Source organism: Microcebus murinus, chromosome 3 (assembly GCF_040939455.1).
Source record: "Microcebus murinus isolate Inina chromosome 3, M.murinus_Inina_mat1.0, whole genome shotgun sequence".
Taxonomy (NCBI): Eukaryota; Metazoa; Chordata; class Mammalia; order Primates; family Cheirogaleidae; genus Microcebus; species Microcebus murinus.
In genome coordinates, this window is record NC_134106.1 from 20,224,107 (window position 1) to 20,240,738 (window position 16,632).

Sequence of the window (16,632 nt, forward strand, 5' to 3'; positions counted from 1 at the left end):
CCGCAGGCCTCAGACTGAAAGGGACCTCAGAGGAGGCGCGCGCTGGCTCGGACAGGAAAAGCCTGGCTTCAAAAGCCAGAGCCAGTGAAGCGAGGTTTTATCCGAGGAGGAAGGTTTTGCTTCCAAAATAGTTCCTTTAGTATATGTTTTTTAAAAAACGAAGACACTAAAGGAGCTGACCAGGCACATTTAAGACCTTACAAGAGTAGGAAACAGTAAAAGAACCCACTGGAGCTCTGTCTAAATGCAGTTTTAGGCTGTGTGTGAGCAAGTGAAGGGCTGTTCATGTGACGAGACAGGATGGTTTCTAGTATTTCATATTTGGCTACAATTTACTCATGGTGGGACTCTTCTTTCCTTAGCACTTTTCTGTACCCTGGTTTGGTGATAAACAGGCATCACTTGTGCGATTGCCTTTTACAAGCACCTCCTGTCGCCTCTTACCTTGGGCTGCAGCCTCCTAAGGGCACTTGGTCTACAGGACCTAGCGCTCCTAGTGTGGATGGCAAATTAAGAACTCTATTTCATTTCAATGCAATATACACCCATGTGCCCCTCTAATTTTGTAAGGGACTTAAAAGAAGCAGAATCTGGTCATATTAGTTCAGATCAGTCACTGGGCAACCTGCCCTGGGAAGGGACCCGCCGTCAGGTGGCCAGGAAAGCCTGGCACCCAGGGAGTGAGGGTTCTGTGTGAGGTGACTTCAGCAGGGAGGGCAGGGTAAATGCTCATGTAACCTAAGGCCAGGAAATAAAGTGAATGATCTGGCATTTTTGCAGGGAGGAGTGTCCTTACACACCCTGTCCTAAGGTTCAGGATGATCCTAAGTGGCAGGACCAGTTCCCTTGCTGCTTGTTGGTGGAGGGAGGCTGGAAGGAGGGAACACCCCCACGGGAGCTCCCCACTCCCCATCTGGCTCTGGGCCATCTGATCTCCTTGGCTTCAGCTTCCCGAGCTGTCAGTATGGCTCCTTCACACTCTAAGTTCTATAACTCTCTGACTTGCCCTAACCCTCAAGTGGCAGTGGGAATGTCACAGTCTGTGAGGCTAATGAGTAACTTTCTTTTGATCCCCCCCGACAGTGTTTGGGGTTGGGATGGAGGTTCTCCGACCTGAGGGTGTTGGCAGAGCCCGGCTAGTTAGTGTGGGGCCTTCATCAGGGCTGGAGGTGACAGGTGGCCGGGCGCTCTCTCAGAGGAGCAGGGCCCCCAAAGACCTCTAATCCTGCCCTGCAAAGCCAGGGTGGAGGATGATGACCCCCAGGATGTTTTAAGATTTAAAAAAATATTATCAGTAAATCTGGGTGATTATTTCTCCACTGTAGTTTTTGAAGTGGCCCGACCAGGTTCCCATTAAGGTGACTGATTCAACACTCCACTTCTTCCCTCGAGCCATCTCCCTCCTCTCCTCCCCCAAACCTGGAATATTCTTCCTTTTCCTTGAAATTCTGCTGAAACTCTATCACATTAACAAGATGACATCGTGGGAAATGGAGGAACAGCAGGGTTAAGCAGACAGATGGGGCCTGTCACTTCCTAACTGTGTGAAGGTACTTGACCTCTGAGCCTTGTTCCTCTGGGAGTTGATAATACCTACATCTCAGCTTTGTCAAGTAGATGAATCAAATAAAATCATGTATGTAAGCACACCAGGCACACAGTAGGCACTTAATATGTGCTTGTTCCCTTCTCTTTAGAGCAAAGCTCTCTTGAAGAAACCCACCTGTTTCTGGTAGCCAGTGACTTCAGCAATCCCCTGTACACACATCTTACAGAACAGCTATAATTGATCTTGTGTGTAATTATCAGTTTGTTCTGTTCTAGTCTTTTCCTTCATATATTCCTTCCTACATGTCTTTAAGCAGCTCTGTTCTCTGGCTTCTCCAGGGGGAGTTGCACTTTCTTCTTTTGTACCTCTCCACAGTGCCTGGACAGTGCTCTCCAGATGCTGGTGACTTGGGGCTGCCTGTGATTTCTGAGCTTCTAAGTTGCCCCAGGTCCTGTTGGAAGTAAGTTCCTGTCTTGGGTGTGCCCGAGTATGTACAACACAGCTAAAGGGTGACCTTGGCCAGGGAGCTGTCTCTCCTTAACAGAATATGCAAGAGAATAAAGACCCAATCTCTATCATAAAATGGGGGCAGAAAAAGAACAGCTAGGAGCTGGGAGAGGGGGCTGTGCACAGGTTAGTACACGGGCCTCAGTAAACAGTTAAACAAGGGCCTCTCCCAGCCCCACCCCAGCTTTAAACCCCAGGTACAGAGTTTGGCTCCAGAGGCCCCCTGATGACCCCAATCTAATTCCTCTCCTGATGGCTGGAGGCAGCAGATAAACTGGACTCCGTGAGCCAGGCAAGCCCAGGGAAATTCCCTGGCCCCTCTGAGGCTGCAGCAGGACACCATAAACTGGGCTGGGATGAGGGTGGGGTGAGGAGAGTGGGCAGGCTGGGAGATAAGAGGTTTCTGGGGTAGACAAGGTAGCCAGGGTGGGGGCAAACCTGCACCTGGGGCAGGGGCCGGGCTGGGGTGAAAGAGCCCAGGGGAAGGGCTCAGCAGCCCTGTCCCTAGCCCTAGCTAATTGGGATATCCTGGAGAAAAGCAAGTGGGGATCTAATTAGGGTAGAATCCAGAGCTAATGAGCTGTGGCAACAACAGGACAAAGGAATTAATTACCACAAGCCTAGGACACAGGACTAGGGAGAATCTACCTCAACCCTGCCTCCTTCCAGGCTCTCCCCCTCCGTGGCCCTTCCTCCAGTCCTCTCCCGCCTTTCCCTGGTCTCATACCTGCAGTCCAGCCACTGACCCCAAGTGCACGGCTCACCCTCCTCACCTTCAGCTCTGCCTCTCTCCATGTCCCCTCACTCTCTTTCCTCTTTCCCTGGATCTCCAGCCCCCACGTCCCTCACTTCACCCTGCTGTTCTCTGCACTCCTTGTTTCTTTGTTCTCCTCTGAGAGAGTGGGAAGAGCCTGGCTCTGGGCTCCCAGGGTAGGCTGGGTGGCAAGGGGTGAATCCAGCATGGTTGCCTAGGCAATGAGGAAAGTAGGGCAAACACCAACCAGCAGTCAGGAGATAAAAAAGGAACTCACAGAGGGTACTGGGTCCCACCCAAGCCTGGACACCTTCTTACTAACCCTCACCCCACTTACTAACCCTTCCCAGCCTGACCCACCCCAGGAGCTGTGCAGAAGACAGCGAGGGCCATCTCTGCAGTAGCTCCCAGCAGACTCCCTTGGCACTGTCTGAGCCTGCCTTCTGGCCGCATGGCTTTCTTCTCAGCAGCCTCAGAGGCATTTCCTGCTTCCAAAAGATCAGCCCATCAGGGGATCCCCCAGAGGCAATACTGGGAAGGCCAAGGGGCCAGGGAGGGCAGGCTCCTCAGCCAGCAAAGGACACACTTCTCATCCACACCTACCAGCCATGGCTTTGGTGGAGAAGAAGGATCCTTGGGGCCTGCTCCAAGGGGAAGCACGTGGCCTGGGGCTTGGATGAGCCCTGGGGAGCGCTTGTGTAGGCTGCAGACCCAGGATCCAGACTGAGTGTTCCTTAGGAACGGATGTCTGAGGTGCAGGACACCTTTTCTGGTGGGGAGGGAAAGAGGCTCAGCAACTGAGGTCTTGGGACCAGCCCAGGGTGGTGGAAACATCACAGCTCATGAGCTGAGGCCTGAATGAAAGACCAGTGTGTACAGGTGACCTTTAGGCCCAGTGGAGAGGAGGTTCCACCTTGTTCCAAGAGTCAGGTGCTGAGCCTAAAGCTTCATCCTGGGCTGCAGCGATGTCTGTCCTCCGCAGGGAAGACTGTAGTGCCTTCAGCCTAAGCTAGGGGGCCCTCGGGGGTGGGGGGTGTGTCTGTGTGTGTGCATATACATGCATGCATGCACCCTGAACATGCAGTGCGCCCCTTACCAAAACAGGTGGCATCATCTGCCCTGCCAGCCCCCCACAGACTTCAGGCTCATCAACTCTGACTGGCAGTGTGACAATGCTGTAGGCCGACTTTTGGACAGGTTTTCCTGTTACCTGGTTGATGACTTGCTGGGGCTGAAGCTGACTCAGACTGTCATTGAATGAGTGATACTGGCTCCTTAATAGTGAGCAGTGAGCTGGGTCACGGAGATATAAAGTCTCTATGTCAGCCACGACTCACAAGCTTACAGGGACACAGCCCTGGTTCTCAGATCCCATTCTACCCAGTCTCCCCTCCCATTCATGAGCCCAAGCACCAACACTTCTAAGTGACTTGTATAGACTCCTCCCTCAAATGGCCTCACTTTGTACCCACGTCCTGAGTCTGATGAGGTCAGAGGGCAGTCTAGTTCCTCTAAGCTCACCACTCACTCCACAGGTATAAACCCAGACCAGGTTTCAACCTTAACCTCTCAGACCCTGGATTCAGTGAGGCCTGAAGACCAGTGTGGTGCCCAGCACAGAGCTGATGTTCATTAAGGATCCTCTTCAATGAATGACAGTCCCACCTCTAGCCTACATGTCCCTTCTTAATCTCTACCTTTTACTTCAGGAATACACAGGTGGCTGTCTGGGGATTATCTCCCCTGCCCCTGCCAAGCAAGTTCTGTAATAGTTTTCCTCATGAACTCCTTTAGAAACTTTATATTTTCAAAATAAAAACACAACCCATTCAAACCCTCACATAGCTGGCAGACTAATACTGCTTTTGGAACTGGTAAACTGATTTGATGCCCATTTCTTTTATACCCTGGTCCTACACCAGCTGTCCCCCTTGGAGTAGGAGGCAGTGGGGAGATGGCATCAGTGCATCCTGCCTGTCTGCAGACACACCTGTGCATGAGGCAGGAGACATGCCAAGACTGGTACCTACAGAGACTGGGTTTCCCAGGCTAGGTTAAGTGTCCAAAGAAGGCATCAGATTCCCTGGGATTTGCTACTCATAACTAGTTAGGCCTGTAGCATTCATCTTAGGTTCCCCAGCATCATTCTCTCTCTCTCAGAAGGATAATACCATGAGAGATGGAGCTTCAGGTAGGCTGAAGCAGCCTATCTGGGCCTGAATATTGTTTAGTGTGGAAGGTGGTATTTGCATTCTAGGGAAAGCATCTTGGTGTCAAAGCTCCAGCTGTGGGGATTAGGTGTCTGCACGCCCCCCTCTGTTATCCCTGCTGAGCCAGGCAGGCCTTCAGCCTCCCTCACCACTGAGACTCTAGACTCAGCAGTGACTCAGTCACTGGGCAGCCATGATGTTGGGCTTCTGCAACTTAAGGGTCTTGCCTTGGTGCTGCTCTATCTTCAAGAATGGGAAGGTGTTTATTGATTGTTGGGGACCAAAAGAAATCAGCATAGGGTTCACTAGTCCCAGTACACGTCCTCGAGGGCCTCTGGCCATGAAATGGGAATTTAGAGCCCTCCCTTTCTCCCTCTAGAACAGATGACTGACTCTGGCCTTTCTCTACCTGATGGTGATGGCTTCCTGCATTGATCTGATTTTTTTCCCCTTCATGAAGTACAGTGGTTCTCACAGTGTGGTCTTCAGACCAGTATCACCTGGGAGCTTATTAGAACTGCAAATCCCTGGCTCCACCCAAGACCTACTGAATCAGAAACTCTCGTGGTATAACCACACTATCCATATTTTAGCGAGTCCCCAGGGAATTCATATGCATGCTTAAGTTTGAGAACCACTGATATAGCATTACCTAGGAAACCCAAGTACTATAGGACACCACATTTAGTTTTCTGATCTGCCCAGATGCATGTAGTCTGCAGTTCAGAGAGTGTCTTCCCAAGGCAGACAGGCTACGTACTTCCCACGCAGCCCATCATCTGACCCCTGACACTGCAGAGGGCAGAGGTTAGATTTGTAATCCACTGAATGCCTCTTCATGAGCAATTTTCTTCTAGAAGAGCAGGAATTCTGATGGCTTTAGGTATTGCCATAGCAACTGTACCTTTCTGAAGCTGTCATGGACTACAGGAGCAGGGAGTAAGCAATGCAGATGAGGAGAGTCTGCCAGTGGATAAAACACGACCAGCAGATGAGGGGCTGTAACAGTAAATGGAAGCTCAGGATGGCTGACATTTATGGCCCAGAGGAAGAGATTTACAGCTGAGATTTATGGTTTTTGCTTTCTTAGGACCCAGGTTGCCTTTGGTACCGCCCCAGAAGTCTTTAATGCTACAGATAGCACCAGCCCAGGCTACGGTGCTGCATGGCAGCCTGGCTCATCCAGGCACCAGGAACACTATCAGTATGTGTCTCTCAAAAAATAATCTACCTGGGTTAAATTAGGCTCCTAAATGACCACAGAGCAATTAAGAAGGAAGTGTCCACCTGCATTGCAGGTCAGGGTTGAGGAAAAGAACCCACCTTCAAACATCTGTGTCCTAAAGCAGATGCCAACAAGTCATGAGACACTTCAGAAGCCTTAGATAATAGTGGATAGTCTAGCTCTAAAAGAAACCAACTGTCAGCAAGAACTTACACAACAACGGAACACACCACGTGCCCAAACACTAGCATCAGAGCCCACCCCTGCGGCCCTCTCCAACCTCTTCTCACTACCCTCCAGGTGCTGGTGAACAGTGATAGGCCAGGGCTCTGCACCTTTTCTGTGGGCAAAGTTAACGTTCCTCCTTCAAGCAGAGAGCAAGAGCACCCGCTGAACCCAGGCTGCAGGGCGGACATGGGGCCCACTGCCCACATGCCTGGAGCACCTCAGCTGGCCCAAGAACTCAGCTGCTTAGGAGCCCCTGGTGCTTTCAGTCTGTCCTTTGGCTCTTTCTGCTCTGGAAGAGGCAAGAAGCTCATGTGAGGAATGGAGAGATGGGACTCTGCCTTCTCCTCAGGGGACAGTGTACAACAGTGTCACCTCCAAGTCCTGTTGTAACCCCATACCTGACCTCACCATCTGGGGATATCATCTGTGTCCCCAGAACTTTCCATATGGTCACACTCATCCTTCACCCCCAGCCCCCCAGGCAAGCAGGGATCCCTGTCTCCTGAGTGTGTGGGAGTTCCCGCTGGCGCTCCAGGGCCTCAGCTCACTGCCTGCTCACAGTGCGCGCTGGGGCAGGCTCGAGCAGAGCAGGGCTTTCTCCCGAGGCTCGAGGGTAAGTGTCCTCCACACCTGAGCCAGCTCACCTCCAGTTTTCCTTCTTGCCCTCACACTGTTGGAGCCATCCAAGCTGCACCTGCCCCTGCCCCTCACACCTAGCACTTAGGACGCTGAGGGCCTAGGGCCCCACAGGGCACGAGCACAGTCACACCATTGGCCTTGACCTCCTTTAAGAATGGGAGTAAAAGGGTGAAGAGACAGGTGGAGAGGAAAGGGTGGGAAGACTTAGCTCCACCCCTCGCTTCACCCCACCGCTGCTTTCCCAGGTCTCAAAGGGACTGCACCCCCACCCAGGGCACGCGCACAGGCTCTGCACAGGCCTCCTCCAAGCCGAGGCAGGGGTCGGCAGAGGTGGGTGGGGGGTGCTAGAGAGCCAGCTGTAGGGCCTCTCGCTTCATTCCAGTCACTGCCCTTTATAAATATTTATAGCAGTTCTTCCACTAAAAATAACATCCTGGAGCCTAGGGATGAGAAAAAAATAAATGAAAATCACTGGGAATCGGACTCGATGATCACGTGTGCCCGAGCCAAACGGAACCCCTGGGGAGAAGCAGCGAGAGCAGCGCCCCCTGGCGGCCAAAGGTGGCGTGCCCGGCCTGGCCGCCCAGCTCCGCACCCCCCCAGTCCCCTCCCGCAGAGGAAGCCGCCGGCTGCCCCTCCCTCCCAGGCTGCAGAGCAGCGGCTGCATCCCCTGAGCGAGCGGGCGGGCGGAAGCCTAACCAGTCTGTGGCTATTTTTAGCACTGTGGCCAGGGTGTGAATGTCTATAGAACTGAGCAAGGCTTGACGCTTCTTTGCACAATAGAAGAAACCTGTTGGTTTTTAAAGGTCAAAGGTAAGGAGCAAACGTTCCCCCATGCTAGGGCGCACCCCACATGCTGGCCAGACGCCAGGAAGAGATCCATCAGGTCACAAACACACAAGAGCATAGTAATTTTTCTTTTCTCTTTTCAACCTCCTGGTAAGCTCCTGATGCACAAGTGAGACCATGCCCTGAGGGGAGTGATGGAGATGCTGGTACATGCAGGGCTATAGGGGAAGGCCCACCAGCTGCGCTTCGCAGTCCCCCACCTTCCCACTGCTCTGGCTCCCTTCTCCCTGGCGGGTGGAGTGACGTCTGGCAGCCTGCAAGCCTGGTCCAGGTGTGCAGTGGAAGGATGGATAGGAATGTGCCTCTGGGGGAAGACCTTGCCTTCATCAGGTTGGTGCCAGCTTGTTCCTCGTCCTCTGTGCCTGTGCAAGACAGACTCATGTTAGTCACGGGCACTGCTGAGGGTTCAGGACAAACGCCTCTAAACATCTGCTGCGAATGAGAGGATCTGCAACAATGGGGCTGCTAGGATGCTCAGCACCTTTCAAGTGTGTGGGTTTTCTTCCCCATGGTACTTATGGTCTTTTGCAGTCATTGTTTGGGTCACTGGGTCAGGAAATGTGAAGAATGAACAGAATGGTGTTTGAAATGCAAAGTTTGTAATGTGGTGGTTTCTTGGGAAGAATAATTGTGGCCCAGGAGAAGGGCAAAGAGGACCAGAAGGAAGCCTTACTTAGCCTCAGGCCAGCAGAGAGCAGAATGGAAAGTCCATGAAACTGAGGCATCTGAGTTCTTATGCTTTTCATGTGACTCTTGAGTGTTGGTTTCTCATAACGCCTGACTGTGGGTCAGAGGACAGAATTAGGAGGTAGAAGACCCGGCTGATTCCAGTCCTGGCACCAAGCTCCCGAATATGGGCCTTAGGTTAGGGGGTGGGTAGGCCAGATGGCTCTGACACCTTCCCTTCCACCCCAGCTCCTCTCTGCCCCAGGGCGAGAGAGGGGCTCCCCAGAGCGAGTCAGTTCTTGATCTCCCTAGTTGGCTGCAGCAGCCTAGGCTTGCCGTGGGGAGGGGCCTTGCCTGAATGTGCACAGTGAGTTTAGGGAGAAGCTTCTCTCCAAGCCCCCGAGGCTCTGTGATTTCCAGGGACTGCGTGTTGCCCAGGTGCTGCCCACCCCGCAGCTTGCACAATCCCAAGTCAGCACAAGCTGCGACTGCAGGAAGGTTGGGTTGGGAGCAAGTAGAGGGGAGGCCTGGAGACTGTTCTGGGATGACACTACTTGGAAAGTTCTGAGAAAGTTCCTTTTCTGGATAGTGGGGCTGTGGCTCTGGTTTTGTTTTTTTTCACCCCGAAGAACTGCCTAATTTTTTAAAAATAAGAAGTGGAGGAGGGAAAGGAAGAAAAGGTAAAAATGAAAAGAAGCCTCATGGCTGCACCAAAGGAATCTATACTTAAAGGAAATGTCATAAACTAACTGATCATCCAGTTACTTTTGTCCCTTCTTTTTAGGGAGCTGACCCAGAAATTGTAGTGTCTTGGACCTGGGACTGGAAAGAGTTAGTCTTGAGATGGAAAAATGGGAATGACTAATTCCTAAAGGCAATGTGCACTTTTATTCACTTGTTCTTTAGGAATGAGAAGGTGCTTGGCTAGGCCCCATGCCCAGGGGTCAGCTTTGTAGTCACTGTGATCCTGCATGGCTCAAATGCATCTGTGGGCCAGGGACTAGGACAGGGTGCAGCACTGGGTGATAGAATCCAGAGGTGCGCTGGCTGAGGGAGAGGAGCACAGGAGATAAAGCAGCCCAGAAGGTGGCCATGCACAGCCACTAGGGCCTGTCTCAGCCAGCAGTGTCAGGTCTGCCTATGCCACACTAACATAGGGAACACTAGGCCATGCCACAGGCAGTGCAGGGCAGAATGGCCCCGGCTCAGAAGCAGGGCAAGGCAGGCAGGCTGGCAGGGCTGGGGCAGAGGGGAAGGTGCAGTGGACTCTGTGAAGAGAATCCTAATTGCATCTCCCCCTGTTCAGATTGCCCTGGCTTGGGAATCATGACTGATGAGGAAATGAAGATGCTAAGTAAGAAGGGACAGGGCTGGGGAAGGGCGGGGACACGCTGTGTACTCACCCAAGCTTCCTCTTTGTCTGGGCTCCTCGGCTAACCTGTGGCAGCACGGGCAGAAACAACACACTGAGGTCACACCCAGGGTCTTCTCACCGCCTGGACCTTCCCATAGGGGGCTTTCCTGACCCACCCACCCCAGGGACTTCTGGACCTGCCTCTCCCCTTTGTTACTCGAATGTTGACTTTTCCCGACCAGGTATGATAATGGGGTAGGGTCATACTATCTACAACTGCCATAAAGCAGCCAGGGGGACAGAGATGGAGAAAGAGAAGGAAAATGGTATAACAATAATGAAGCGGAAACAAACCCCTCTTAAACTGAGGGAGCAGTTACCTTGGAGGGCAAAGGTCATCTGGTTCTGAAAGTTAACCAAGTGAAAATGAGGGAGCCTTTGACTGGGACAGTCTTTCCCTCCTGCAGACATGTCTGCTGTGGTATGCCAAGTCATGCTGTAGCTCACCCTGGAATCTCAACACTGGACCCTCAAGAGCCTGTGTCTATTCTTACAGAGGAGCACTGCTGTGCAGACACGCACCAGGGTTCTGTAAGTGTGCAAACTGCATTTACAGCTCCCAACACTGGGGATGGGCAGGTCCTGGGAGAGGAGATTCTGAAGGACACAGGAGCAGAAATGAGGCTCTAGGGTAGCTGAGATGACTTTAGGGCTCTGAGGGTTAAGTTGTGTTAGTCTACCCTTCAACTGTGGAGTCCTGCTTACACTCAGGGTGAGGAAGGGTTCCCCAATGGAGCAGAAGCATTCCCCAGGACGCAGCCAGACAGAGCCAGGGTAAAACAGGGAGAGGCATGAGGTAGTAATGAATATGGTTGGAAAGTCTGGCTTGGTCTGAATTCTTAAAAAGTGCCCATTTGGCTCTCACAGGTTTTGTACTGAGCAGACAATGTTTGCCTGACTGGATGCTGACCAGGTTGTGTTTAAATTAAATCAGCATGATTTCAACCCCAAAGAAGCAAATATTCTCTTTCCCTCTCTCTCTTTATGCTTGATAGTAATTGATCTCTAATGCCCAGATGACTATAGTTACTACTAGGTCAGTCTATAGTAAAATTTCATGTCTAGATCATGGCAGAGAATCAGAAGGTCCACCCATAAAGACACTTAGCCTTGTAACGACACCCACCTAAGAGCTACATTGTAGCTCCAGGGACATATTCTAGGACCTATATAATGTTGACAAACATTTTTCTAAAAACTCTACTATCTCTCACCACATTCTTGCCTTTAGGGATGACACCAAAAAGCCACATAAATAAAAATTCAGGCAATCACACAAAAAAATTTCATGTAGACACACAAATTCTGGTATGTGCACTGAGAGAGAGAAGGAGATCCACGGGCAAGATGCACAGACAGAGAAGAGATGCTGACAGGCAAATTAGGTGAACCCCTGAGGTCAGGAGGTGCCTGGCAGGGGAAACCACACCCAGTTCATGTGTGAGGTGCAGCCCACTTTCAGACTAGGGCCAGGGCTAAGGCCTAAGTGACAGGCAGAGTCCTAGGTTTGCTTTGGGGTAGTAGAGAGAGACTTAGAAGAGGCCATGGGCAAAGTTACTGGGGAAGGGAGGGTGCATGAGAGAGGAGGCCAAAGAAGCCATTGTTATGTCTTCAGCCAGAACATTCCACATGAATGCTGGGATTTGGTTGGAGTGCACTTGTGTGTGTGTTCAGAGCATGTGTGTAACAGTGTAAATTTATCTCTGTGTGTCTCCTCTTTACCTCATGCCCTTCTGCCTTCTTTCCTGTCTGCATGGGGGCATCAGTCATCTTTACATTTCTATGCAGCATTTCTGGATGTCTGATACACTGCTGCTCTCCAGTTTTACCTTCTGACACCAATGCCAAGTATGTCATTCTCATCAGTTCATCACAGCTGCTGTCTACCTTCCCCAGGCCTGGCTCTGATGCGCTACATGAGTTCAGCACCTGCAGGATGCTTTTCCTCTTCTCCTGGTGTCTTCCTCAGCGGTTTCAGTGCCCCTTGCCAACAAATTCCTTGCCCCCTGAGACTCCAAAGACCTCCCTCTGTTATCCACACTAGCCACTCTGGGCCAGCAACAGTACAGACCCAAGGGCCTTCTCTTTCCATCACAGCATTGTCACCTGCATCTCCCAATCAACTTTCTCCCTTCCTTATGACCTTTCCACTCCACTTAGCCTACTAATTCTGCTTAGACTAACGCATGGGTGTTGGAGCTAGGGATACCTGGGCCAACTCTAGGATCTGCCATTTGTTACCTGGCAGGTGATTTCACCCCTCTAAGCTGCATCTTGAGTTCTTCCCTCAGGGGGCTATGAAATCAGACAAGGAGGGTGTGTTATGTATTCAGCATTAGGCAGGCACCTGTAAGGGCTTGTGCCCCCCCCCTCCTCTCCTTCACCTCCTTAGGGTGACAACTCCATACTCTCTGATAGGGAGCTCTCTATCACGTGACCCTGCTTACTTCCTTCCATTTGTTGATTTACTGACAGCCTACTAAGTGCCAGGTATTGTTCTGGGCACTGGGAATATAACATGAACAAAACAGACTGAAATCTCCAACTTGGGGACTTTACACCATGAAGGAATCCAGCAGCAGACACATTAATGATAGAAATAATAGCTAACTCTCAAGCGTCCAAAGAGAATTTTGTTATCTGTTCAGTATAACACAGAAGGATGAAGATTAAGAGCATAAAGTTTGGAGTCAGAAAGACCCAGTTTAAGCCCAATTTCTGCCTTATAATAGCTACATGAATGAAATCTCTCTGAGCCTGTTTCCTCTTCAGTAAAATGGGAATATTCTTCTCTATCTCACAGTGTTAAGGATTAGATGGGATCCTACATGAACATCATTCATTGCTCTTCCCATGTGACAAGTATTAAAAAGTTTTATGTAAAATGAAATTAGGTTGTCCTTTGCTAACATCTTTCATTCTTCAATGAAACCATAAAACTATCTGGCTATTCTAGATCACAATAATCTCTTCCTTTTCAGAAACCCTCATTATATTAAACACTCAAAGTTTTACGATTAACTTTTTCTGTCATTTTATCTCATTTATTTTGCATATCTTAGTGTTGCTCTCCTAACTAGATTATAAACTCCTTAAGGCAAGGGGTCATGTTTTGTGTTTCAGTGTATCTACTTCCTGTATCCTAACCAGCTATCACAGTATCAGGAAATCAGGAAGCTTTTGTTGATTGACTGACATTACCACTTGTAGTGTAAGACTTGACTGTCAGATATGGGAGAAGCAGGTAGAAGGAACTGTGAGGGTCTGAAAGCTTTGGGAAAGGTAGCAATGGGAAGGAATGCAGAAATAAAAGGGGGTTCCATCTGGGCTACAAAGCTCTGCTCCCCATTCAAACTAGGGCTACTGCTGAGCTGCCTTTACCTCTCTCTTTCCCATTTTGCATCTTCTCTTCTTCTTCCTCTGCACCTTCCTCTGCTGTGAAAACAAGTTCAAGGAGGCCAGTGACCCTTCAGCACAGCACAAGCACAAAAGGAGGGCAACTTCTAAGGCTTGAGATGAAACCCTATCTAAAGGTTTGTGGCTGCAGGCCTCCAAGGGTGCTCAAACTCACCCAGTCTGTACTTATGTGGTCCACACCCCAGCACTGTTGAATAGAAGCCCATAAGCCCTGAGCCCATTGCTGCTGGCTCAGGTGACCACGGTGGGGGTGTGGGAGTGCTTGCCTTTATTCTATCCCTGTTTTCCCTAAGGTGATGACATCTACCAGGGATACATCTAATATCTTGTATTCAGGTTCAAGAAAGCAACCATAAAAGTGCACAGTGGGGGAATACCTAGATTAACCCTTATTATATTAAACACTCAAAGTTTTATGATTAACTTTTTCTGTCATTTTATCTCGTTTATTTTGCATATCTTAGTGTTGCTCTCCTAACTAGATTATAAACTCCTTAAGGCAAGGGGTCATGTTTTGTGTTTCAGTGTATCTACTTCCTGTATCCTAACCAGCTATCACAGTATCAGGAAATCAGGAAGCTTTTGTTGACTGACTGACATGTAGTGTAAGACTTGACTGTCAGATATGGGAGAAGCAGGTAGAAGGAACTGTGAGGGTCTGAAAGCTGAGGGTCTGAAAGTAAGGTTTCTGAAAAAAAAAATCCAGAGGTTATAGCTGATGACAAACTTAAATGACTGCACAGTGCAAAGCGGCTGTGTAGGAAAAGCTAATGCCATCTAAGGTGCTTTCCCAGGGGCTCACATAAGGGGCCACAGATGGCCCAGGCATTGCATGGATGAGATCCCCTGTGATAGACAGCAGTGTGCTCAGCCCTGGGCACTCACTTTGAATTGGGGGCTTGGAAAACTGGCCCCAAACATCCTGTGTGGTCAAGCAGGATGGTAAAGTGAAAATCATGTCACATTCAGAATGGCTAAAGGAATTCAGTATAGGAGCCTAAAGAAGATAAGACATTGGAAGAGCCATGTCATCTGCCATCAAACACTTGAAAGGCTAACCTCCAGAGAAGGGACTGAACTTATTCTGGGTAGCTTTCAAGGGGGGAACAAGGATAAATCAGTTACAGAAAGACAGGTTTTGGCTCTCAATTAAGGATGAACTTTCCAGTGATTAGAGCTGATCATGGATGAGCTCACTGGAAATACTCAAAGGACTTTTATATTGGGTGGCAGGTTGGATGGATGACTTCTAAGACACTTTTAATTCTAGGATTCTGTTATTTGTGAAAATATTTTTTAAAAGACAAGAAGGACAAACTATGGATACACACAGTATGTGTATACTATAGAGAATATATGTAAAGATAATCTGAATATCTACTCTCATCCTAACAAAAAACCTATAAAATTATTAATACCCTCAGGAAGATAGTAAAAAGGTGTGAGTGTTGGGCAAGGCTCTTCCATTCACTGAGAAATGGTCACTCTCACATGTAAAAGGAGTTTATTTCTGCATTTTATAGGGATACTGTGCCATGTTTGGATCCTACTGAATCCATGTGTGCATTCAGTGCTTGGGAGAGTAGAGCATCAGGGGAAGAGGCCCCTGTGGGACTCTGGGTTTGACATCTTGTCCTAGGTTGGGTAAAACATTGGCTTACTGTTCTGAAGACGTAAGTTCTAGGACCAGCCTTGCCCCTTCAAGCTGCACGACTTTAGGCAGATCACTTTTCTGATAATTACTCACTACATTTCTAAAGTTAAGGGGACTGGACAATGTGATCTCTAAGATACCTTCCAAATTACACTCCATAATTTTGTTAAAATAATCCTTTCCTACTGTGACAGATTGCTGAATATCCCTATAAACTTTTAATTTTTGTGAAGCTGTTTGGTCTCTATGTGTTTATGTTTAATGATGTCCAGTTACCTCTCAGCCTCCTGTGGCTTGAGCTCATGAGCCACTTATTTTTGCATAAACCCTAATAAGTGGCCATGAGGTACAAGTGTAGTTAATTTCCATGGCCAGAAATCCCCTAAGAAATTCCTTCAATGTGAGATTTCTGGCATCAGTAGGGAGCTATGGGGAAGGGACCTTCTAATCACCTGTGAAGTCATCCTCAAAGGCTATGACCTTTTCTGTTTATGTGTATGGGGCAGAGGCTGTGTTTCTGTTGGGGGTTGAGAAACTACCAGATTGGAGAAGTGGCACCATAAAGCTGCCTGTGCAAGAGAATCAGCATCTACCTTAACTGGAAAGACCAACTTAGTTCACACACTCATTCTCTTACGCAGTCTCGAGAGCCAAGCTGTGGGCCAGACCTTAGTCTGGTCCCATGACAACCCTAAAGGCATGTGCTTTCTCCTACAAAGGTCTGAAAAAACACCCAAGGCTAACCTTCTCTAAGAGTGTTAGAATAAGTGTATGTGTTTAAATGCTCAATGGAAAAGCTATTTATAAGCTATTTATTTATATTTTTACGTAATAACCCTGTTAAGCTACTTCAAGGTATTTAAAAGCACTATAGCACTTAGGAAGGGAAGCCATTTGTTTAATACATAACATGGAAATCCCCCCACTGTAAAATAATTAGTAAATATCTGGCAGCTACGTAATTGATGGAGTCACAGGGATTTTTGGAGATATGAAGATATGTGAATGGTCTTTTATTTTCTCTCTCTTTCCTAGGTTTTATGTAAGGTGACATGCCATGGGGTGAAGGTCTCTGGGAAGTCTCTGAAGTGGATGAGTGATGGAGAGGCTGAGAAAGAAGTCACAGGTGAGACCGAACATGAGGCGCAGCAGAGGCAACAGACTTGGGTCACGGACTTCGAGTGAAATCTGAGCCTGGTCACGGACAAAAGGAAGGAATAGGGTTTCAAAACCAAATCAGATAGGAGAGAGCAGAAAGGCAGCTGGGAAAAAGTCCTGAAGCTTTTGTGGCTGATTCAGTTCCAGACCTCCGAGAAAGCTTCAGAAGGAGCCGAGCAGTCAGGCCTGGGGAGAGAGTGGCTGTGGACAAAGCACAGATGGAGGACAGAGTATGTGCGGGGACTAACTGCGCTTAAAGGGCTGGATTTCTTTAAATTCAGCATTGCGTTTGCTCCATAAGGGAATTCTTAAGACAAGCCTGAATGCATCATCGTCTCTATGCAATCCTGTGTGGGAAGGGC

At 49.2% G+C, this 16,632-nt stretch overlaps 1 protein-coding gene across 13 annotated transcripts in view; it reads right to left on the bottom strand.

Moving 5' to 3' along the window:
* Positions 1-8,226: 8,226 nt before the first annotated feature.
* DTNB (dystrobrevin beta) overlaps positions 8,227-16,632 on the bottom strand; it is a 247,434-nt gene continuing 239,028 nt past the window's right edge. For 11 of the 13 annotated variants that reach the window (XM_076000603.1, XM_012788139.3, XM_076000602.1 and 8 more), the window contains 3 exons: positions 13,423-13,476; positions 10,031-10,065; positions 8,240-8,323 (listed from right to left, as the gene is read on the bottom strand). In XM_076000603.1, coding sequence (XP_075856718.1) covers positions 10,061-10,065; positions 13,423-13,476 — 59 coding nt within the window. In that variant the 3' untranslated portion in view covers positions 8,240-8,323; positions 10,031-10,060. Of the gene's footprint in view, positions 8,324-10,030; positions 10,066-13,422; positions 13,477-16,632 lie in introns of all 13 variants that reach the window. The other 2 variants (XM_076000601.1, XM_076000607.1) reach the window with 2 other exon arrangements.